The sequence below is a fragment of the Maylandia zebra genome, linkage group LG5 (genome assembly GCF_041146795.1).
Source record: "Maylandia zebra isolate NMK-2024a linkage group LG5, Mzebra_GT3a, whole genome shotgun sequence".
NCBI lineage: Eukaryota > Metazoa > Chordata > Actinopteri > Cichliformes > Cichlidae > Maylandia > Maylandia zebra.
The window spans coordinates 24006611-24032484 of NC_135171.1; the positions used below are offsets into that span (position 1 = coordinate 24006611).

General features: G+C 39.2%; 1 protein-coding gene across 2 annotated transcripts; it reads right to left on the minus strand.

Moving 5' to 3' along the window:
• Positions 1–4618: 4618 nt before the first annotated feature.
• On the minus strand, positions 4619–15180 carry frs3 (fibroblast growth factor receptor substrate 3). 2 transcript variants are annotated; one of them, XM_004548534.3, is made up of 7 exons: positions 14825–15180; positions 13448–13573; positions 13284–13372; positions 12946–13132; positions 11723–11884; positions 10211–10332; positions 4619–10128 (listed from the first exon to the last, which is right to left on the minus strand). In XM_004548534.3, the coding sequence occupies exons 3-7, from the start codon at positions 13347–13349 to the stop codon at positions 8824–8826; spliced, it is 1842 nt and encodes a 613-aa protein (XP_004548591.1). In that variant the 5' UTR covers positions 13350–13372; positions 13448–13573; positions 14825–15180; the 3' UTR covers positions 4619–8823. The 2 variants fall into 2 exon arrangements, with proteins under 2 accessions (XP_004548591.1, XP_014268372.1); XM_014412886.3 differs by lacking the exon at positions 14825–15180 and adding an exon at positions 14400–14811.
• Between the last annotated feature and the right edge of the window lie 10694 nt (positions 15181–25874).

Consider the following 25874-nt stretch of genomic DNA (forward strand, 5'->3'; position numbering starts at 1 on the left):
TAGTTGCATGCTGAGATGCACGTGAAGATGAAGGCTGAAAGTGTTTTTGGTTTGTTTGTTTTTTGCCTGTCCAAACAGGACAGTTTAGCCATCAGAATTGTTGTCTGAAGGCCAAGAAAGATGCCAAGCGGATTTACTTTACCAACTGGATTATCATGGCCTTGCCATATTGGTCCATTTGATTGACCTTTATTATAATTATGTATTTATTTGATTTGATTTTCGGTTGTTACAGACGGGACAGACATGACTGGGGGATAGGACAGGGAGAAAGAATGAAAGAAAGAGGAAGAGAAAAAAATAGAGGGGGGAAGAGATGGTGAGAAAGAGGGGAAGAAAAAAAAGAAAAACAAACAAAAAAAGAGCAACATAATAAATACAACACCATCACAATAAACTAGCTAACAGGAGAGATAAAAGTAGATACTAAATATTACATGTTACTGTGCAGCACGCAAGATCGACAGGGCACAATGTGCTTTGAGGCAGCAGCCAAGAAAGCTGTAGTTTGTGTCTGTGAACACCTGTGTGGATCAGCACACTTGTATTCAAAAGGTTTCTCCATGTAATGATCTGCTAGTGAGTGTGGGGAGCCATAGCCCCGTCCCCTAGGACATGAAGCAGGTATGGAGGAGATCCAGGTCCCAGACATCCAGAGGGCCCAGAGTACGAGGACCCAAGGAGGACCACCAGGGGGGCAAAAAGTGTTGTTTTAATCCAACTAGTGCAGGGCTCATTTACTATGACAAATAATAAATAGTCACCAGAGCACTGCATTTAGGATTTGAGTGGGGGATTGTGACTGCTATTTTCATACAATGGAAGACAGGTGCACACTGTGAGGTGTGAAATTCCCCTGCTGCTAAAAATGAGTGTGTGTATGGCTGGTATGCAGTAACTCCTGTATAAATCCACCAAACTTTGTGTCTTCGACCTTTAAATGCACAGTTGCTGCTTGCAGGTTTGAATGCATGTGAAACAATCCCTCTGGCTGTTGTTCAATGATGAGCTCAAGTGTTTCTAGTGAAATCACAGACAGCCAATTACATTTCTGGTATTTCAGGTTCTATGCTCACATAGAAATCAGACACCCAAGCAACAAACAGCAGCATGAGTTTCAAGACACAGTGAAAGGCCATTGTACATCTACTGATGTTCTCTTATTAATCACTTTAGCTAAAGCCACCGAGCCTCCCAGTAAAGTGGTGCTTTGTTACTTTCTGATAGAATAACCAGACAATTATATGAACACAAGGCTTTAAAGAATATATTTACATTTTGGTGTAAATCGAATGCTCACATGAACCACGTTCTCTGTACATATAATTACCAGCACAGAGAGAGAAGTGCTTAAAAGATGTTAATATTGAGCTGCAAAAATAAATCTGGAATAAAAATCACTATTTCATTGTTGGTTAATCCACAATTTGAAGAGTAAATAAATCCTCTTGTGCAGGACATTGAGCTACTCGTTCTGCTTGAGATGGCCTTCATACATTTAACATCACTCATCTCCGTTGACTAAAGGCATTCCTGTCAGCTCACCTCTTAGCTTCCGTGCCTGAGGATGAATGATCTTCAATGCAGCGCTTTGGGTATTGTATTACAGGCATTTCATAAGGACAGTTTCACATGCTTGTGGAACAAAGCTTTTCTCTTCTTAAAGTTATCAGGTTTCTTATGACGTTAATCACATCTTCCCCACTTTTCTTTAATTCTTAAACTCTGATTGTAAAAAAAAAAAAAATTCAGTAAATGCCATAATGTAAGAACAACGAGGCACATGATCCTGGAGGGGAAAAAGCTTTGCTACTGATATGTCGACATGAAGAAAAAACAGACGCCATTTAGTGCACAGCGGAGTTTTTTTTGTTTGTTTGTTTTTTTCCATAGCTTCATTTTATTATTAGAATTACATTTACTTTTACATTTTGGACAAATCCACACTCTATATTTGATAAAATTCAGGGTAAAATTCACCAGATGTCAGGCTCACCTTATTTTTGGGATGAAGAGGAGTTTAGATAACATACAACGCGTCTCTGTGTGGAATGATTTAAGAATGAAAATGACCCAAAATGACTTTTTTGACATCTCAACAAATGAAGCTTTTTATAATCACCTCTAATGGCAGCATGATAAGACCATCACTGCATACTCATTAATAAGCCATGATTGGACACAGAAACGTACAACAAATATCTGAAGAAAGTTTTTCAAACTGAGACCAAAACATAAAGAAGTCCCCCCCCCCTCATTTTCATAAAAAATATTAAGCATGATTAAACCTTCAGCTGTGCATTCAAAACTCAAGGAGAGTCTACAACAGCAGTGAGTCACTCAGGCATCACTCTGATGAGTCAGAGTGCCTGCAGCTCCTTGCAGGTCCCAGATTTTGTCATGCTCAAGCATATTTGGCACTCATTCAATTCATAAATTCATATAATAGTCACAAAGTTAGCCCAAACTGTATGTAAATACACAAATCAGTCACAAAAAAAATGTACAGCTCAGACCCGTACATGTACATCACCCCCGGTGGCAATTACACCCGGACGAAAACAAACCAGATTTAAAATAAAAATACACAATAATAATAATAACAATAATGATATTACAGTTTTCTGATGCTTTTCTATATTTTTGACAAAGATCTTGTAGCATGAACGAGAAGTTGAGGTGTTACAATATGCCATTTTTATGAATATTCATGGAAAGCACTGATGAAGACGATGTGATGTATAACTGCTGGCCTTTCTGTTCCCACTGTATTCTTTAAACCCAACACATGATTCATATACAACCCCCCCCCCCCCAAAAAAAAAAAATTAAAAAAATTAAAAAACAAACAAACAACAAAAATGATGTTTTATTTCCTCATTCAGCTATACCTACAGAAGCTGCAGCTGATGGGAAATCAGTCACCTGATGGTTAGATGACAAAGACAATAATCTTTACTTATAATCGACGATGCATGCTGCACAACACACTAGTCATGATTCACACCTTTCCAGTCATACTGAGTTTGGCTTTTTCACTGCTCAGACTTTTACAAATCACTGTGCGTCTCAAGTTGGCTCAAATAAAAACTCTGAAATATTCAGATTCAATTTCAACAACTTAAAAGAATGGTCCCACATTTTTAGGAAAAATGCTTTATCTGCCTTCAAGAGTTGGATGAGAACACCACCAATCTCATGTCTTTACAGTAAATATAAAGCTGCCACTTGCAGACTGCTAGTTCAGCGTGAAGATTGTCAGCTACTTGAAGCAGCTGCCCTGTTTAAGTCCAAAGGTAGTGGAATCTGCCAAGCAACACCTCTGAGCCTCGGCAATTTCTATTTTAACTACAGTGCTTAACAAATAAAATAATCAAATTAAAATAAAATAAAAAAATTTAACAATGCTGTTAATAATGTGAATTCACATTTTAATACCCAAACTTGAGCTGGCAAACTGGATTTCTCCGAGAAGTCTCAGAAATTAATCAAGCGTATGTCTCTTTTCTTCAACTATAATGACACCTTCAGAAAAGATTAAAAATAGACATTTTATCCACGTGTTTCAAACTTAAACATTTTGTCAGACAGAAACGATTCATAATACTACCACAGTATGCTTCTTATGTACAGTCGTCATTCTAGATAGCTTAACTTCACTGACAGTACTCCTCTTTGCTCCTGAACGTCCATTTTTATATTCATTTGGCTTTAAAAACACAAAATCAGCTGAGCAGGACTTTGACAAGCAGAGCGCCTGCAAATAAAGATAGGATGCTTTTCAGTCTCTAAGTCAAGTTGAGCTAAGCTAGGTGGGAGCATGATAAACCTTATCATTTTAACACATATAAAGCTGCTGAACTGGCAAGTCATTCAGGATAAATAAGCATTTTTAAACCGTGTAAACTAAAATAAAATAAAAATGAATCAATTTATCACTTCATAACAACTCTAAAGTGGTGAGTTATGAATATTTTTATAACAGCATTTTAAAAGGTAGTTAGCCTACCAACACAAGTGGCTGCTAGCATTAGCTGTCTACTAGCCTTCCCCTATGCTTTTTCAAATAATTAAACAGTAAAATAGTATTTAAAAAAAACAAAAACAAAATGAAATTCTATTTTTTTTTTATTTTCTTTTAGTATTTTAGTGTTATGTTACTTAACACCAATGTGCTCTCCAAGTTACCCAAGATTGCCAGCGTTAGCTGATAAATTAGCAAGTCACCCTCTGTTCAAAATGTGCCAAATAAAAAAACCCATCATGGCAGCAGATGACATGCTAAAATTGAGGCTTCAAACCAGGGCTTCACAAACCTATGTCTACATCTTTCACATCACATAAGTGTCTGTGGCATCAATCTAACTCTTAGTAAGAAAGCAAATATTCATTTTTCCGAAAATGCCAAACTTCTCTTTTAACAAACTTCATTTAAGAAAAATAAAGAGGGGGAAAAAAAATACAGTGATTGACCATCAGGATTGACTACAAAGTACAACACAAAAGACTAAAAGGCTATTTTGCTTTCTGTCTCCAAACCTTCAAGAGGTGCTGACTTTCTTTTCTCCATCAGGATGCTACAATCAATGGCAGTAAAGATATTTCTTCAGCTTGAAAATGCAAGGCACAACAAGATTTTATTTTTTTATTTTTTAATGGATAAGGTATGCAATTACGCTTTCACAGTAAACACAAAGAATATATATTATTTTTATTTTGACTTTTATTTTAAAACAACCCCTTCAAATAAATGCTGTTTTGGGGAACCTAATGGGAGGACTCGTTGCCACTTGCCCTGCAGATTGCACAAGCAGAAACAACCACACCACACTGACAACCTCATAGACACCTGTGTGAATCATGCCTTAGGCATAAATACTAAAGTTTATGAAAAGTAAATGCTTGAGATAGCATCGGCACCAGGCCAATCACAGTGAGTAATGAGGTGGGTGCCGTTATCTTATGGCCCCCGAGTTCGTTTGACCTCAGCAGCGAGTATTTTGAAGCTGAATGATTTGAAAAACAATTACTTAAACGTCATTGATTATTAATCAATAAACAGTGGCAATCACGGTAATGGTGCAGAATTTTATAACACCTATAAAACCACACGTAACATTATTCTGAGAAAATGAATGATTGACTTACGGAGTCGTTTATGATACATCACCACAGCTTTGAAAAATGTAATGCAATAAACTCTGAAGTATTGGCAATGGTAACATAATATATGGCACTGTTCATGTTGAGCTAACTGACAGTCAAGAAAACATTTTTCTTTTTAAAGTTAAATTCACTCTACTGAGGCTGACAAATGAACATTGTATCTCAAATAATAAGATTCATAGACAAACATGATTAAATACATTAAGACCACACTTCTTTAGACTATACATTTCAATAATCTTCAAATATTGGTCCAATTTGGATTGGCAAAACAATGAATTACATATTATTGCAAAAAATGTAAACATCCCTCTGATGTATCACAACAATGTCCTCACAAATCTAGCAAAAACGGCAGCTACAAGTTGGTCTTTTTTTTTTTCCCCCTTTATAAATAGGAGAGTTAACGTGTTTTTTTTGTCAAAGAACAAAATCAAAAACAACAAGCAACTTTTATGTAAAGTTAGGAAGCTAAGTTACACTTATTTTACTACAATGAAAGCTGATTAACTGCTTTGTCAATCATTTGAGTTTCACAGTTTCAGGTTTAATGTTTGTAGTTTTAAATGGATTGTTAAAAAATGATAGATAACATTTGTTGTTGTAAAATCCTTTTGATCACTTAAAATAAAACATTAGTAGCAGATTTTTTTATATTGGTAGCCATCTTTTAGCTAATTATCTGAAGATTTTAAATAAGTAATTAGGGCAAAAATATTTTTATAAAAAAAAAAAAAAAAAACTTGCTGGTTACATATTATCAAATTTTAGAAAATCTGAACATTTACTACTTTATCTTGAAAGTAACAGTAGTACAACAATATTTGAGCAATAATTCAAAATTTTACATCTATAATGGTTCACACAAGTTTTTATTTCTGTTTTGTTTTTCTATTTGAGGAAAATATCTGAAGTGGGAATTGAAATATGATAATATATAGTTTAAGGGAACAGAAGAATTTAGGTTTTAGGTTTCAGCTTCACGTAAGCACATAAGAGTCCTTACAAATTTTTAAGATACTAATATCCAATACTGCAATATAAACATTTATTTTGTTTTCTCTCTTTCAGGCACATTAAACAAAAAGAATTACCCAGCATTTTTTTTTCTTGTTATTTATTTATGACTTTACACTCTGGCCAACTCTGTTTGGATCAGCTGGTTGTTTTGTTGCTGTTGAGTGCCCTCTGTTGGACAAACCATGCAACATCAACAGCATGGTTGAAGGGTGGTTTTTTTTGTCTCTTCTCTACCTTTTTAATTTTTATTTATTGAAAATTATAAACCCTAACACTAATATATCAGCAAACAGCTAATATCGTCCAATAACATCTGCACACCAATAAATTGGTTGGGCTCTGTTTATTCTTAACACATTTTAAAAGGTTGTTTCCACTCAGCTTGAATACTTCAATTCATGCACAGATGTTAAAAAATACATTTTTGTCTCATTTAATGGAAATGCTTAGAAAAATGCGTGAAAAAAAAAAAAAAAAAAAAAAAAAAAAAAAAAAAGACCAACTTCAGCTTAATGCCACAATACATCTGCATCTGAAGGCCCGCACATGTGTAAACATAGAACATCTGGCCTTCCTTTATAGGCTGAAAACATCACCCTGATGTGAACGCTCATTTAAAAAAAAAAAAAAAAAAAGCAGAACAAAGAAAGAGATCTGTGTGCTTCCATTAACTCTCCCCATACCAGACAGTTAGTTAATCAGAAAACAATCTCGATTACATGAAATATTGGTCAAATAAAACATTCAATTAAATGGTACGTGACATTTCTACAGCTCTGAGAAAACAAAACAAAACAAAAAATCTCAGGAGAACACAACAATGCTACTTCTATCAACGATATGATAAGGATCTGACATCACATTTTTTTTCATGTAGCTTACATGGGCTACTGTCAGTATGTACAAGTAGCAGCATAAAAACCACCCTAACAGTGATTATCAGACCACAAGATTACCATTCTTATATGCCCCTTCGAAATGGCTGTCGATGTGGATGAGGTGGAATGTGCAGATTTTATTATTTTAGCTTGTGTTATCCTTAAAAAGCAGGATTTTCTTTTTTCCTTTTTGTCTTCTGACTGTTCTCCTCTTATGCCTTTCTGTCCTATAGATTTCTACCAACCCAAATGGCACATTTGATTTTATTCATCGTACAGTTTGGAATTAAGTTTTGGCACTTAAAATATAAATACAGTCTTTCTTTTGTTTAAAATATAATTAAGCACAGTTATAACAGTAATACATCAGTGTCCAGTGGTAATCTGAGGTGAAACTTTGGTCTCCATATTACCAACTGGACTACAAAACGCTGGTCGTCACGTGGAAAACAAAACAAAACAAAAAAAGAGAGAGAGAGAGAATAAATTAAAGTGAAATAAATAAATAAATAAATAAATATCTGTTAATTGGTTGACAATTTCTCTCACAAAAATCTTCAGTGGATGATTTTGCGACAACCCTTTTCAAACAGAACATCCGTACCTGATAACTGACAACATTTTGTGTGAGGTTATAGCTTAATGCCACGATTTGAGGTTATCAGCATCTCTTTCAAGAACATTTAAATAAACTATCTACATTATTATCTCCGGGAAATATTTGAACCCCTGTTTTTGGTAAAAGGACACAACCTGTGGCTCCAGTGGCGCGGGAGTGGTGACAAAGAGCGTTTCAGCGGCCCAGGGTCAAAAGTGCAACGTGACAAGCGTGAACCTCCTGCAGGTTTGAGATGATAAGCAGGAGGTGTGATCAAAGTTGATATGCTACTTTTTCAATTGCTGCATGTTGACAGGAGGGAGCTAAAGCTCATTTAATGCATGTGTGCTACTTTCACCATCATTTAGTTTAGTATATTTCTTCAAATATCACATTCTCTTCGATTTGTTTAAGCCATCATTTTTTTTAAGCTAGGACTGAACTAAATAACTCCTTAAAAAAGGAAAAAAAAAAAAGATGAAATACAATTCCATAGGATTGTGTGCAAAATGCTCTATAGGCATACAGTAACAAATAATGGTCTCTTCTACTAGCCACAACATTAGATTTAAGTGCTTTTGATGAGGTATGAACATTGACCAGTATCTGGGAGGAACCATTACCATCCTTCATGCTAACAACATAATTTCGGAGATGAGGTTCATAACTCTGACACTCAAAGTGTTTGGCAAACTATATGATAGGAGCAACAACATTTATGAGTGTGGATGGTTTTAAAAGATTTGCACTAAAACATTATGGCAACGACTGCTTCTACGTATAACTCTCTGCTAAACTCTCGGCCAAACTAAGCCAAAAGTCAAATATACATATATTTTACATACACATATGTGACTTTATGGTTAGATATAATAATATTCAAATATCCAGCAATTATCTGCAACAAAAAAAATGCAGATTTCTCCAGAGAGCTTTACACCAAATATCTGACAACACAAAATAAAATGGCAAATTCTCCTCAGAGATTTCTCTTTTGCTTGTATATGCACAGTTAGGTTTCAGTAAGTTTCTAATTAGGTACCTGTACTGTACTGATCAGCCCGACAGTTGAATGGATGGATGACAGTGAAGGGTCCAGTGTGCTAAGATGAGGATAAGCCTTCATCTGTCTTCATTGCTCCTTCTCAGTTCGAACACCATTTACAGAGGCAGGTCTGTGCTGTTGTGGCGAGTCTTTCTGGAAGTCCCATCATCCCTGGGCAGAGCTTTCTGCAGGTTGGACATGGCAGCGGTCTTCTTTAGGTCAATGACTGCGTAGCATTCGCTGCGCCGGGGTGCCTGCGGACCACATTTTTTGGGTGGTAGGCGCTGGTGCTGTGGCTGGGTCTGGGCACCCCCGCTGCTGAGGGCTTGGCAGGGAGGCTCTCCTTCCAGGTCCACCTGGATGTAATTCAGCTGCCGCGAAGGAGGCATGTGGCTGTGCTCACAACCTCCAACCCCTGACCTCGATCGTCTGCGGAAATCAAAGCTAAATATTCGCCCCCCTCTGTCTGGGTGACACGGCCGTGGATGCGGGGGGCAGGCGTGTCGAAGCCGGGGAGGCTGAACCTGCTCTGTGTTGACATAGTTCTGCAGGGCGTCTCTGTGTATGCCCCGGCCGTCTTGATGGTAACCATTGGGTGTCCCGGGGCCTTCTGAGAATTCGTACTCATCAAAATCTTCCTCTTCTTCTTCATATTCCTCATCATCCTGGTCATCGTCTTCCTCTTCCTGCTCATCATCCCGCTGGAGAGCGCTGTACTCCCACACCGGCGGCAGAGAGGGTAAGTTCTCGTAGTTAAGCAGAGCTGTCCGACGATGAGCTCCACCCATGCCCCTCTCACAGGAGTACCCCTGCGGGGGTAGCGATGTCGGCCCGTGACCGTGTAAGAGGGAGTGAGAATGACTGTCCCCGGTGCTGCTACTGCTGCTTGAACCTACGGATTGCGACACGCTGCTGGGACTCAGACGCTGCTTACGGCCACTTCGCAGGCCGTTGATATTCTCGTACGTGAGCTCGCCACTCTGGCAGCCCTCCTGGTGCTCATGGCCCAGGTGCCGGTGCATGTGATGATGGAAATGGTGGTAGGAGTGAGAGTTGCACAGGTGCATAGAGGGCTCGTCTCCTTCCGTCTCTGAGCTTGCTGCGCCCTCTACTGGCTGAAGGTTGTGAGGATTGTGCCCGTGCCTCTCCCTCTCTCTCTCCAGCAGATGCCGTTGCGCTGGAGTGGGACCCAGCATGAATTTGACCTCCTGCGAGGACGTCTGTAGGAACACCTGAGGATCTTTATGCTCCTCGAGGGGACAGCACCGCAGGTTGGACTGCGGATTTCCTTGGCCCCCTACAGGCATGGCTCCCCGTGTTGTTTCAGGAAAAGTGCTAGGCCGTACCTCAGGTAGAGAGTGCACACAATGACGCATGGAAAGATCCCCCTCCATGCTCACAGTATTTACATAGGTGTGGGTCTGTAAGAGAAAATAAAGACTTTGTTACATTGGCGAAACAGCACAGCTAAAGTCCAGTTAAAAGCGCACTCAGAGGTCTCACCTGGTCTTCCAAACCCATGAGGCTATGTCCATGATCATCAGCAATCGATGGTTGAGAGGAATCTCCTCTGATTGGATAACCAGGGTATCCATTGGGAAAAGCCTGGATAGGAAATGCTGGAGCTGGTACAGGTAAAGAAAAATAAATAAATAAATCAAGTGAGGCTGTCACGTAAAGTATTAAATGTTAAAGTGTTATTTAAAATCCTTTTTGCAGTAAATCAGTGGATACATAAAAAAACAAACAAACAAAAAACAAAAAAAACCCACAACATTAAAAAGGGATTATATCAACAAGAATAACAAATCACCAAAGAAGAAGGAACTTCACCAAAGCAAACCTTTTAAGACCAGCAGCACTTTCACAATCAAAAATAAAATATGACAATGTTTTGATTTTTCATGTTTTGTTTTTTTTGTTTTATCCTCCAGCCAAAGAGGATAACAGTGATATCCATTTTTAGGACCATTTGAAGTGCTTGAAGGAATGCTTGAAGTGCATTTACAGAGGTTCAGTTAGCTGACATGGTAGTGTCTTTTCCTAATACAGTAATGTAAATGTAATAATGAAAGCAAGTCTTTCTGGCTGTGTTACGCTTCAAAGTGTGAAATGAGATGAGATGTCACTACGCATTTGTTGGTTAAACCTGAAGCAATTGATGTTGTCGCCACTTGGGGGCAGTAGAAACTATTTTACCTTCAAATAGTGAACCTGTTGCCAAACTGTTGTCTTCTTTAACACATGCAACCGTTAATGAGCAACATGACTGCTCAACACTGACTCTCTTCTGGCTCTGTTTTGGTGTTCACTGATTTTGAATGGAAATCTTGGGCTCTTTAACCTAAAGGCTCCTCAGTAAGCGTTCCACTTTGCTATTAGGCCCTGGACAGGCTACCTGCCTCTCACTAAAGTAGCAGAGACTGTAAACAAATATGACAAAACTGGGGCAAACTTCATAACCTGAAAGGCGTCTCATAAAACTCCTAATGGGGAAAAGAGGCTCATTTGTTTTTCCTCCAGAAACTGACAACTTTTCTTCAATTATGAGTTCAAGATTAAGCATTTCAAGAATGAAAAGGTCTAATATGTCATTTAGAAGAATGTGACATGGAAACCTCCATTTCTCACACACTGATTAGGCATTTAACTTATCAGGCAGCCGTTTCATCTCATTTTGATGCCAGGAACTGTTTAAACAGTGGCAACCAAAGACTCAAAGAAACCGTTTAATAGGTTAACTGGCAACAGCTCGGTAGCATGACTTGGTATAAAAAGAGTTTCCTAAAGAGGCTGAGTCATTCAGAAGTAAAGATGGTGATAGACTCATCACTCTGAGAAAGTGTGTGGGAAAATAGTTCATCAGCTTAAGAAAAACACTCCAAAATAAAGTTGCAAAGCCTTTTTTGTAGAAGTTCTGCTAAATTTAGCGACGGATTACTGCATCTAACATCTGCAATTAGTCTCAAAGTGCATCCTTTTGTTTGTGTGCGCGTTTGGCGTTGTGTGACTCACTGTTGGGTGTCTGTGGTGTGCGAGACATGTCCATCTCTGGTGTGTGACCGCTCCGACTCATCATCATCGACTCTTCCACCACGTTGATGCTGTTGCACTGCATCAGCTCCTGGAGCAGATTAAAGATCTCTTCTGCCCGAGAACACTTGAATGCAAAGATTCCTATTTTTAAAAAAAAAAAAAAAAAAAAAAAAAAAAAAAAACCCAGAGCACAATGACAACACGTTTAGGACGTACAAAGGTCTCTTCTTACTTGAAAGAGACATCGGCCATATTACAGAGGTGGTCGGTTCCTTTTTTCTCGATCACTGAGAGAGAAGTCTGGTTTGTTTTGGGACTTGAACAACTGCATTAAAGTCAGGTTCAGTGCCTCAGGTGGAAATGGCCACAGAGAGGTTCTGTATATGGATTTGTTTAACTTCCTCACTGAGAATGTTTGTTCACATATGAAGGTAGATCCAAAGAGAGCCAACATCTTCTGAGCATGTTTCATCATCTTTGAGAGGAGAATAAAAAAAATCCAGCAGGGACTTGAAGTGCTCGACCAGCAGTGAAGCCAAAGTCCGACCAAGTTAATTATTTTAGTTACATCAACTACAGTTAATATTTAGCACCGACTTACATGACACCACATGATTTGTGGTGCAATGCAAAAATACCAGTTTCACTTCTGGATTAATTTCGGTCACTTCATCTATCACTTGCTTCAAAAGACTGACATTTTTTTCCTGTCGGGTGGACATCGACGGATAGCCGTCGGTTAACAGTTTATGTCCCATTTGAGTTCCTGTGTCGCAGATCATCACAGCTCTTGTCCAGAGCTGAGGAGAAAAAGTCAAAACTCCCTGCTTTGTTTTTCACCTGAAGCTCCAGATTTTCTTCAAACTAATTCTTGAACACAGTAATCTGCTCTCCACAAATGTAAGCACGCAAGCTCACCTCTGACTGCCTTTAAAATAAGAGTTGTATTTAATTTCACAAACACCCCCCCCCACACACACACACACACACACCAAGTCATCCTTTGATGAGTGTTCAATGAATTGGAGCAGATTGCATGACTTACATTTGAATCCTTTCAAATTACCCAAAGTGGCCCACACCTAAAGATACTACAAGGACAACCTAGGTTAGTACAAAAAGACGTACAAAACAACAACAACTCCCACAGCGACTCTACAGGCGTGTAACCAAAGCAGAAAATCAGAGAAAATGTTACTCACCCTGCCCGGTCTGACAGCGGCGGCCGCTCTCAAAAGAAAACAGGTTGGAGTCATAGCCGTAGCGACGCAGGCAGAGATATGGCCACCGGATGGCGTCCCTCTTACGTGTGTGAAGAATGAGCTCAGTTTGGGTGAGCTCCATGATCCCAGAGCCCAGCTCGTTGCCCTCATCGTCTACATTTGTGACCTAGCAGAGGCGGAAACAGCATGACGTGAAGTGAAGGGGAAGGCACGTCAGTTTACTACAGTTTAAATGGACACAAATGGACAGTTGTTATGTAAGGAGGGAAAAAAAAAAAAAAAAAAAAACATATACAAGATTTTGGGGGATTCCTGACCTTAAATTTGGTGAGATGGTTGTCTCGGATGGGGTCTCTGTATAGACAGCTCCAACAGCTCCCCATAGCTTCAGCAGGCCAGCTGAAACCTGTCACGGATGAAGCAAACACTATCACACACAGCGCTCATATAAAAATAAATAAACAAACACTGAATGACTTACTCAGTCCAGGCCATCAGTGTAAAGGGATCCGCGTCTCAGTCCCAGGATCTTCTGCTGGGCATTGGCATCACAAGCCAGTTAGTCTGCTGGATTGACATCTTCCAAAGAGGATTAATGTTCTTCCCCCTGAAACCATGAGGGACGGAGGAGTAGAAGAGTTGGAAATCATTGCAGGAACCTTGTCTTCAACCATATGGAAAGCATGAGTTTGGTCATTGTGAACATCCCAGAGTTTTAAAACTCTGAACCTGTTGCATGTCATCTCCTCCTCCGCACGTTTCCCATCACCTTTCAATTACATGCTGACAAATTTAATTACAAAAAGCAATAAATTCAGAACTTCATGTAGCTATTTTATAATCTTTGAGGACCAAAAACTGTAATAAGACTATTTATTCTTAAGGTTATTTAAAAATAATAATAATAACATGACTGTTTAGAGATGACGGTGTAATGGCTGGATGTCAGTAGTGTTTCTAGATATATAATGGAGTAAATACCCTAATTAGTCAAATTATAGCCTAAGAATGCAACACAGTATCTTGCAGTTATATTTCTACTCATCATGCCAGCTTTCTAGAACCAAAGCATCCAATCAAATGCGGGAAATAGAGGAATTGAGGAAATAGACAGCTCCGGTAATGCCAATGTGGAAGTTTGGGATTTAAAGAAAAAAGGGGGGCGTTTAAAGGAAGTAAGTACACCAATGAATCGTTGCAATAATCCAAACAAACCCCGCAGAACACTTAAGAATACTACAGTCAGTCAAAAGAAAGTACAGGGAGTTCCTTGCACTGAAGTACATCCCAGATCACAAGCGAATAACGAGACCTCCTGCATGATCCCCGTGCACGCATCTGCATCAGCTTTGTAGTTCCAGCTCAGTTTGTGCTCCTCAGAGGGGCCAAAAACACATTTCACATCAACACCGCCGCATTATGTGCGCTCTAACCTGGGCCTCCGCATCTGACTGGAAACACCAGGCTGGTTTTGTCTCCACACCAAATCCACGGCTACCTTGGAAGGGGGGGGGGATGAGTGCAAGCGGGCTAAAGAGCTAATAGCTACATCACACACACTTATCACACGGCCACTGAATGAATGGGTCTCCCTCCCACGGAGCTATTTACAGCCGAAAAATCACAGCCTCGTTGCTCAATTAGCCAAGCCGACGCAGAGCCCAAAACAAGCCGCCAGCGAGGCTGCCGCCTGCCCCGCAAACGCGATCGTGCAGCCACGAAAACAGCACAGTGACACCAAAAGCACAACGACACAGTTCAATGACCATCTGTTCTCGTTGGTGTGAGGATACAATAGCGAGAGCGCACAGCAATCACCGGGTAAGTGGAGAGCGACAAGCGATGGTTTGCTACTCACATGTCTGGCACGGATTTTTTCTTTTCTTTTCTTTTTTTTTTTTTAAATATCAGTCCTAATGCGAGGTGAGCATTGAGACTGCGGTTAGTTATCGGCGGCTGCTGCTGCTGGTGGTGGTGTTGGTAGCGGGGATGTGGCACTTGCACCTCAGAGACGCGAATAAAAAAAGATGCAGTGAGAGCAGTGAAAATGTTATTTTTTCCTCCTATTACGCCCCCCTACTGCAGCACGGGCCTCTGCCTGTATGACATTTCCCAAGCAGCTGGGGTGAGAGTTCACAGCCAGACAACGAGGCTCAAAGCAGCGACAAGAAGGTAAGAAACGCTGGAGGACCACGGAGGGAAAGGTGTGCCTGCTTTGGCCGAAGGAGAGGAGGGGCAAGGGAAAAAAGAGGGGGGGGACCTTTTAAATGAGGGCCACGTAAGAAAAAAAACATAATTTAGTGTATCAAAGTTTTATTGTCATATGCAGAGTAAAGATATTTGTTTCCCTGTGCAATGACATTCTTCCTTTGCTGTGAAAAAATCCACTTAAAATGCATAAATAGGATAAATGATTATTTAAAAGCAATAGAAACAACTATAAAGAACTACAATGGGTACAATAGAAGAAATACAATAGAGATATAAGATGTTCAAAATATCTACAGATGAAATAGAAAGAATGTAAGCAGCAGAAGGCTGTGTATGTATACAGTTTACAAATATATGTGTACTTAAAATTGTTGAAAAGGAGAGTCACACCTGTTTCTTCAAGTTGTTTTATTTAAGCATTTACAATCACAAAGGATGAAGTGCTGAAGTCTGCTTTAATTAAAAAAAAAGACAGGACGTCTAAGCGAGATGACAAAAAGGTAAAGAAACTACAAAGCACCACAGAGCAGAAGAATTTAGCAGCCTGGATGAATGTGAGAAGAAAGCATGTTTTCAAGGCATGACTGTTTCAGCTGCATGTGGGGAAAACTTTAATTTCTTTATAATCATCCATCAGACTTTTAAGACAATATATGAGGGAAAGTTGAAATATAAAACAATTAGACTGTAGCCATCAAAAATCATCAATGTGCAACTGATTTTGAGAATAAAGTCATAATTACGAGATTTAACTCTAAATTATTTTGACAATAAAGTTGAAACATGGAGATTGAAGTTGTCAGTTCAAGTCAGCTCCCATGGCTGCGATACAAAATGTCTTGTGTAGATGAGTTAGTGAAACAACTCGATCAGCTGGCTTATTGTATCTTGTAATACAACATCCTCTTTACTGCACAAGGTTGTAACCATCGAAACCTTGAATCTGTCCATTGGCAGCTATACTATATGGCAGGGGTCTCAAACTCCAGTCCTCGGGGGCCGCTGTCCTGCAACTTTTCCATGTGTCCCTGTTGCAACACACCTAGTAGGTCATTAGCAAGACTATAGAACAGGGGTCCCCAATCCCAGTCCACGAGGGCCGCTGTCCCTGCAGGTTTTAGATCTCACCCTGGGTCAACACACCTGAATCACATGATTAGTTCATTACCAGGCCTCTGGAGAACTTCAAGACATGTTGAGAAGGTAATTTATCCATTTAAATCAGCTGTGATGGATCAAGGACACATCTAAAACCTGCAGGGACACCGGCCCACATGGACTGGGATTGGGGACCCCTGCTTTAAGTGGACAGAAACCAGATTTGGATATCTGTGGGTTTTTATTTCTTCTTCTATACCTAAAATGATGAGGGAGAATTTTCTATCCCTATTAGAAAACGTTGGGAAAGACTGTGACCATTGGACTTCACTACCATTGTCAGAGTTAATCTGATAAAGATGAATGTCCTCCCCAAATTCTTGTATCTTTTTCAACATGTCCCTTCTTCTTACTAAAGCATTCTTCAATAAGTTAGAAAAGATTCTGTCACATTTCATGTGGGGTGGGAAACAAGCTAGAGTTTGTAAATCTATTCAATGACGGTGGTCTTCGCCTGCCCAATTTTAGACACTACTATTGGGCAGCTAACATACAAAAACTCTTACATTGGGTTCACAATGACCTCCCCGTACCGGCCCGGGTACAAATGGAAACAGCATCTAGCTGTTACTTACTATCATCAATACTCAGCTCCAGTGTTGGGCAAGTTACTTTGAAAAAGTAATTAATTATAGTTACTAGTTACTTCTTCAAAAAAGTAACTGAGTTAGTAACTGAGTTACAATATTCTAAAAGTAATTAATTACTCGAAAACTAACTAATCTGTTATTTAAAAAAAAAAATAATTTAACCCTCCAGGGTATAATTGGCCATTTTTAACTACTTTTGATTTTCCCTCCACATTTTACCTTTAAAAACGATTTACTTTGCCTTGTTTGGTATCATTCTTTTCAACACAACCTCACGTGTCTGAATTTACAGTTACATTTTCATTTTGACATACTGTATTAACCCAATTGATCTAAAATCACACAAACAACATAAAATCAGAGTAGAAAAAGTTATATTTTTTACTGTAACAACCACAAACATGTTTAATGAATCATATTTCAGAACTTTAAATGCAAATATAACTTGTCAATTTTAAAATCCTATGCACAAGTTTTGCAAACAACAAAGTTATTTGCATCCATTTACCTTTTACCTTGATTTTTTTAAATAACCATTTCAAACTATTTACAGAACAATCAGCTGTTCTGCATTCAATAAGATGCCACACAAATTATTTGTGCCACTCCAAAACAATAATTTCTGTCCACTATAAAGGAGAACATCACAGCCTGATACCTGCAGGTCTGACAGCAGCAGGTGTATCACTCCTTTTTCCTACCTGGAGACAGCAGTCGCCTCATTGTTCTGACACACGACACAAAACTATCCACAACACTACACACTACAGTAACTACACAAAACAACACATTAATTACACAGCCCAAACACGCTAAACGTCACAAATCTCTCACATCTCAAAACTCGCTCTCTCTCTTTTTCTGCTTTCTCGCTCTCTCTCTCTGTCACTCCTAAAACTTCCCAGTTTTTTTTTTTTGTTTTTTGGCTCATAAGCAGAGAGTGCTTGCTAGCGCTGTCCTTAGACAGTAAACGTGACAAAACTATTGATGAAAAAATGCTGCGTATATATTGTTTATCATGACTCTGGTTTTACGTGGCCTATAAACACAATTTAAAAACTGGTATATATCACCTTGTTGCTTTGTCTTTAAGTGGTCATGTGATTGGCTTACCACGACTACTTTATTCTTCCTGAGTGAAACAGCAGCACTCATGCCATTGTTTTGCCCCCTTAGCTCCAGGTGTTGTGCTAGACTAGCTTTCCCAAACTTTTTTTGCTGGGCCCTCCTTTGTTTTACAAGAAAAATGTTCGCGTCCCCCCATCCCCTCCCGCGCGTGCGCGCGCGCACCACACGCACGCACGCACACATACTCCAACCACACACACCCTTATTTTGCTCCATTGCGGTTTATTTCACACCTCAAACATTTAGTAAACAATTAAGCAAATACAAGTAATCTGCAATAAATTACAGGTAGTAAGAAAATAAACTACTAATACGCAGCTGTTTCGTCCACACGTAAATGGTGTTTCGAATCACCGAAAACTGAGATTTTTTAAAACTCCTTTTTTGCGTTTTCCTGTGGACAAGGAATACAGAGTTCGTCACACAACGTCAAAGGTGAGTGCCTTTTTTCACGTCACGCTGTGCGCCACGTTATTCTTTCCATGAGATGAATTGCAGAATAGCAGATAGAGACGAAATGCTGTTAATCTGACTTTCTGCAGGTATTACACGCTTACATATACACATGGAGTTACTGTCCCTCCATTTACAAAGGCAAAGGCGTCACGGTGTGATTATTTTACCTGTATGCTTTGTGTTTCTGTGGCCGCCCTGTGCTAGCGTTTTGTTCCCCCCCCCCCTGCAATGGCTCTGCGCCCCCCCTAGGCGGGCCCCACACTTTGGGAAGGTATGTGCTAGACGGTGATTGTGATTACCGTCCGCGGGAGTGCGCGTAGCTGCTTAAAGCTGTCCGGTTGTTCAGTGATGACGCGACGAATCCTACTTCCGGGTCTAAAGTAGTCTGCGTTTAATATGGCTTTTGTGTTGTTAACATGTTTAATGTTATGTATTTTCTTCTATTTAATCTCAAAAAGCTCCTAAAACAGTCAGTAATCCCTGTTGACCTCCCTCGGCTTTTATTACCGCTAATCATTTATTTAAGCTTCGTTTTTAAAACCTTAGGATGTAACTACAGCCCAGCCATGCAGCAGTATATGAATGACTAACCTCATATTGTGGATGGATTATCTCAGTTGTTCTCCTGGCTGAAGTTTGGTCCTTTTACAGCATCCTGCCATGCGATTACATTTGTTCCTGACCACCGAGAACACTCACGTTAACTTTTATCGAGTGGAAAAAAAGTTAGCTTGTTTATATTATGCTAACATAGCTGTGTCGCTAGCGGTCACGTAGCACATCATTATATACCAGTTAGCCCAACTTCAGTAACCCTACAACCGTCACTGCTGTTTAGTTTTCTGTCTTCATTTATGCTGGAAGTGATAACAGAGCTGTACGTTTTAATTTGTTTCCAAAACCCCGCAGTCAGGACATGCTATATTGTATTTAGATAGAAGCTAGCGAGCTAACTCCCTGCTAACTTCTAACTTCGTTAAATGTCATAAATTCCGTTTTCATGGATGCCTGGATGTTAAACTCAATTGTTACACCTGGTAGAGCAGAACGCTGATCATTTTATTAAAGATGAAAGACTTTAGACAGTTTTTCAACTCTCAGTAATGCCATAGTGATCGTTTGATATATGGACCTGCAGCGGAGTTTAGGCCCAGACATGGCTAGTGACGTCAGACTGAACAACCGGGTAGTGTCCAGATTACTTACGTAGTCAGCTACTTCTGTGCAACTGATATAAGATGTGGTAAGCTGAACACAGCTTCAACCGTCTGTTTGTTGAACGGACCGCGTTTTCTTGTTAGTAACTGTAACGGCGTTGTAACGATAGGAATAGTAATTAGTTAGATTACTCGTTACTGAAAAAAGTAACGCTGTTATTCCCATCACTGCTCAGCTCACCACTCCCCATCTCTCCAACCCTTGTTTGGGAGAATCAAATAGCTAAGGAACGGCAACTATTGGCAACAGTTCAGAAAATACTTTGGGCTACTTGGGCCGTCTTTGCTAACACCTTTACTAAAGAATTGCAATCTTGTACCTTCAAACACTGACGCGGCCTTTAGAATTTGGAAAGATAAAGGACTTAGGACTGTTAAGGACTTGTACAGTCATGACACCTTTCTATCCTTTTCTGACCTATCATCTAAATACGACCTGCCTAATTCCAATTTTTTCGTTATCTTCAGGCTAGAGATTTTGTAAAAGAACAGTTCCCTGATTTTCCCAATCGGCCTCCAGAAAAAAATCTGGATATCATCCTGCAGACGAACCCTCATGAAAACAGACTTATATCAGCCTTGTATAAAATACATTTGTTTCCAAATCTATTTCTCCTACTAAGCTGAGATGGGAGGAAGAGTTACAGACAACCCTGCCAGAACAGCAGTGGGATTCTGCTTTAAAATTGATTCACTCGTCCTTAATTTGTGCCCATCATGCTTTGATTCAGTGCAAGGTGGTCTATAAAGTACATTATACAAACGCAAAATTATCTAAAATCTATGGAACCATTAGTGATGCCTGTAACAGATGTGGACTATCACCTGCAAACCATGTCCACATGTTTTGGTCTTGTTCTAAACTAAGTGCATTTTGGAGGGATATTTTCGACACACTTAGTCAAGCATATGGCCAGACTGTCCCTCCTAACCAACTCTCTGCAATTTTTGGCATTCCCCCCCAATTTAAACGTATTTAGCCCCATCAAACAGGCCTTAGCCTTTACCACTCTACTAGCTCGGAGGCTTATTCTGTTGAAGTGGAAGCTTCCCCACCCCCCAACTGATGACCATTGGGTGAAGGAAGTACTCTTTAACTAACTTAAAGTTAGAAAAACTTAGATTCTCACTAAAAGGTTCTATTAGGAAATTTAACAAAACCTGGAAATCATTTCTCGTATTGGTTGACACCACTACTTTACTTCCTGAGAGTGAAGTGAACTGAGAGAGGCAACATTATAAAGTTGTTTTTTTGTTTTTGTTATGCTTGTTACTCATTTTCTTTTGTGTGTGCGGTATGTGTGTACGGGTGTGTGACTGGATGATGTGGCTTAGATATTTTTATGTGCGGCGACTGGATCTTCGCGGTGTCTTGTCTAGTGTGGACCTGGAAGAGGGAGAATTCGGGATGGGGGGGGTTGGAGGGTGTGATGGACATACAATTGTTCTGAAATCAAAATTGACTTTGCTGTTGCTAACTTTGTATGTCATGGTTGAAATCAACAAAACAAAGTTGGAAAAAAAAATAAAGAAAGTGAGATAGATCTATTCTTTTTGAAAGACTGGATCGCTCCCAGGAGCTCAGTGAATTCCAGCATGATACTGTGATAAGATGCCACCTCTGCAACAAGTCCAGTCATGGAATTTCCTCACAACTGAATATTCCACACTGTTAGTAGTATTATAACAAAGTAGAAGTGATTGGGAACATCAAGCATGAAGTGGTAGGCCATCTAAAATTACAGAGTGGGGTCAGGGAATGCTGAGACACATAGTGCACAGAGGTCGCCAACTTTCCACAATCAGTCATCCAAACTTCATGTGGCCTTCCGATTAACTCAAGAACAGTGCGTAGAGAGCTTCATGGAATGGGTTTCCACAGATGAAAATCATCAAGTGCATTGCAAACTGCAGGATGTAGTGGTGTATCCCCAACAGTGTCACCAGCAAAGCACCCTTACACCATCACACCTCCTCTTCCATGCTTCACGCTGGCAACCATACGTGTAGAGACCATCCGTTCAAGCACAAAGACACGGTGGGTGGAAGCAAAGATCTCAAATTTGGACTCATCAGACCAAAGCACAGGTCTCCAAGAAGGCAAGAAATTCCACAAATAAACTCTGACAAGGCACACCTGTGAAGTGAAAACCATTTCAGGTGACAATAACATGAAGCTCATTGAGAGATGGCCAAGGGTTTGTAGCACGTTATTTATCAAATTTGTCTTTGCTACACATTTCCATATATCTTGCTTCATATATTTGATGTCTTCTGTATGTGTGTAGAAAGTTGGAAAAATAAAGAAAAACCATCAAATGAGAAGGTGTCCAAACTTTTGACTGTTAGTATGTACGTGTGTGTTTGTGTTTGGTTTTTTTTTCTTTCTCTCCTCCTCCATAAGAAAAAAAATTCTTAACCTATGCTGACGACTAAGCGGCTGTTTTAGTCTCTAAATTTGCTGTTATTTTAAGGAATAATTCAACAGCAACAAAAATGTTTTAAAAAATCTATTAGAATAGTTAAAACTTTCATGCAGCAGGTTGTAGTTGCTTATAAAACTGGTTGACCACTGCTCTCTGTTCAAAGATGACAAAATCAACTTATCAGCATCTCTGAAGTAGTTTTCTGAAGGTCTTCAAAGTTTTTGGGGGGTTTTGTCTGCTTTTTCACTCCTATGCAGTCCAGTCCTTTTACCTCACCACTTTAATAATAATGGTAACAATAATAATCATAACTTTGGTTTGTATAGCACTTTTTAAAAACACACAGTAACAAAGTGATTGACAGTTTGAATAAAACCACACATTAACAATAAATATAGACGTTACGTTTATGTATAGAATACAGAAAGTCAAACATTTATTCATGCATTAGGTCGAACTCAGGCCACAAGTAATTAGACAATGTTGCTTCTTTGTCTTATCTGTGCCAAATTACACAAGAACTTGGCTCTGTGACCTCAGTAAATTCTTTTCTGATGAATGTATTGGCTCAGTCACCAGTTTCAACTCATTTTGCATGAATGGGGAGTGCGAGTCAGAATTTCGGAGTATCCAGGACAGTCACAGACTAATGACTTTTCAGTCAAGCCATCTATATCATAAGCCATGGAAAAACAGATTTTCAGAAATAATTACTTTACATGTTTACACATCTACAACTTACAGCACACAATCTCACGTCTGCTTTGCTCACAGGAAACTACATGCCAATTTTTGAAATGTATTAATAATCAAACTCACTCAAATGCCAAAATAAAAATACCCAGGGGTGTACAACTCATGATTTCTGCTCATTAAGTTCCCTTTTCATAAAAATCAGATTTATGTGTATCTTCTTACCCAAAGAATGCGGTCTGAGTCATTTTAACAGTACAACTTTTTAAAGACAGTGTGCTAAACTGGGCTATAAATACCAGAGAATGAAGCTTTGAGCCACGAGCCAAACATGAAATAAATAATCATGCAGATGCATTTGTACACACTGTAAGTTTTAAGTTACTATTGCACACACTTTGTCTGTGAAAACACTGTTTATGCATGCAGTTAGTGTATGCACAGTTAACTTGTTGGGTTGTGTCTTGAAGATGGTGTGTGCAGTGATGCAGTACTCTTCTACTGTTTCTATAGTTGAAGCCCTGTTTAAGTCATTATTGGTATGATTATGATGTGTGCGGTTTTCATGTAAAGAAATTCAGGCATTCTTTTTAAATACAACCTCAATTTCAGAGAAGCTGGGATATCTGTATTTATAAATGACACACTAAGGAGTAATTATAATACGCTAATGATATGATAATTAGCTAATACCTTACCTTACTAATGCTTAATAGTGTGACATTATTATGAAGTGCTACCTAGTCCAATAAGGCCTTTAGAGGAGGTATTTAAGTTTAAAAAAAAATGAGTGGGCCAAGAATGGACCCCTGAAGGACTCCACCTGAGAGTGCAGTATGTCAGGATGATGTGTCTCCCAGCTTAATTGTAAAGTGTCTATTGATTAAATAAGATTTAAATGGATATGAGCTACAACATCAAAGCAGTACTGATGTCTAAAAGGACTAAAACTGAAAAAAGTCCGTAAAAGGTTTATTTGATTGGATGATTTAAGTCTTAAGAAACAAGACATGTTGGCAATTTAACGATTTATTTATTTAACAATCAGGGTAGCATGTGGAACAACCATACACAGACACAGACAGCCAGACCCCTTTCCTCATGCTGGTCAACAGCTCGGTCACACACTGCTGTGGGATGATATCCCATTCTTCCACCAGTATTTATTGCAAGTCAGCTTCTATTCTCTCCACTCCCAAATTCTGGCGATAGTCTCTCAGATTGTGGTAATATGGGTTTACCACTGGTTGCAGAATCTTATCTTGATATCTCTGTATCAAGATTGCCTCCAATAATTTTCCAGTAGAGGAGATCAAAAGCTGCTACCTTATCGGGGGAGCAACCAGCATAGTGTTTTTTGCATCTTCCTCACACTTTGACCATACAATCCAGCTGCCGTAGGCAGAATCTGGACTCATCACTGAACGTAATGTTCCTCTACTTGTTTAGGTTCTACTGCACATGTTGCAAGACCAATGCAAACAGGCCTGAGGATGAAGAGCAGTCATGACAGGCCTCCTGGCAGCCCTTTGAGAATGGCGATTGGCTGTGTGCAGTTCAGTCCAAATAATGCAGCAACTTGGTTTCTTCAACTTCAAGTTGCCCCATGGCACAGGCCCTATCCAGATCAGTCAAACGTGGCATGCTTGAAGCTACTTTACTTTATTGATTTATATAGCACTCTTCACAGGATAAAAACCACAAAGTGCTTCACAATAATATAAAACAGATAAACATAAAACAGTACAATTAAACACGCAGCACACATCTAATTAAAAGCTAGTCTAAATAAATTAGTCTTAAGATGATGTTTAAAAGAATAAATACAACCCAAGCAACGTAAGCAGATGCCAACTGAGTGATGTAGCACATATTCAGATCTGCTGCTCAACCCACAAATATAGTTATTTACAAATAAATAAACTCCTTACATCTGGAACCATTTAAGGGGAAATAAACAGGCTTTCCAAAAATATGGAATTTATTGCCAAGAACCATTGTTACAACTAAGAAATAATCAACTAAACAAATGTACTTTTTTTTTTAATTTGATGGCAGCAACGTGTCCCAAAAAAGTTGACAAAGGGGCAATAAGGGCCTGAAAAGTAAGTGGTTCTTTTTATTTTGGTTTATTTTACAAATAATTAGGTTAGTTGACAACAGTTTAGTAATATAAAACAGGCATCTTAGAGATTCAGAGCTTCTTAGTCAATTGCAAAAGGTTTAAATAGCTCATCACCACACAACATAATTTCCTCACAAGATTCAGAGAATCTGGAGAATTCTCTTTGTGCAAAATCAATATTGGATGGCTGTGATCTTCAGACAGCACTGCATTTAAACAAATCATGATTGTGTCATGGAAATCACTGCATTGGCTCAAGAACACTTTAAGAAATCACTGACTGAACACAGTTCACCGTGCTTCAACGTGCCATCCACAAACTGTATTTTAAAGCCATATGATGCAATGAAAAAGCCATGTGTGAGCATAATCCAGAAATGCTTCTGTCTTCTGTGAGGCAACATTTTATGTTTGTTTGTTTGTTTGTTTGTTTGTTTGTTTGTTTGTTTTAATAACTGAAGCATTAAAGTGGAGAACTGTTCTGTTGGGAGACAAATTGAAATGTGAAATGTTTTGACAAAAATGGGCAAAAATTGCCTCTGGACCATCCAGCCTGTTATCAACACTCAGTTCAAAAGCCTGCATCTCTTTTGGTTCCTATAGAATTAGCAGCTTGCACATCTGGAAAGGCAGCTTAAATGCTGAAGGGTATATAGAGTTTTGAGAGCAATATATGCTCCCATGCAGAGGACATTTTTTTAGCAAGGCTTCACAGTAGAAGAATCTGGGTGCTGTACTGGTCTGACTGCAGTCCAGACCTTTCACCAACTTTGGCACATCATGAAAGTAAAAGCTACAACAAAGAAGACCCAGGACTGCTGAGCAGCTAAAATCCTCTATCAGAAAAGAACAAGACAACATTCCTCTCCCAAAAGTCCAGCAGCTGGTTTCCTCTGTTCCCAGA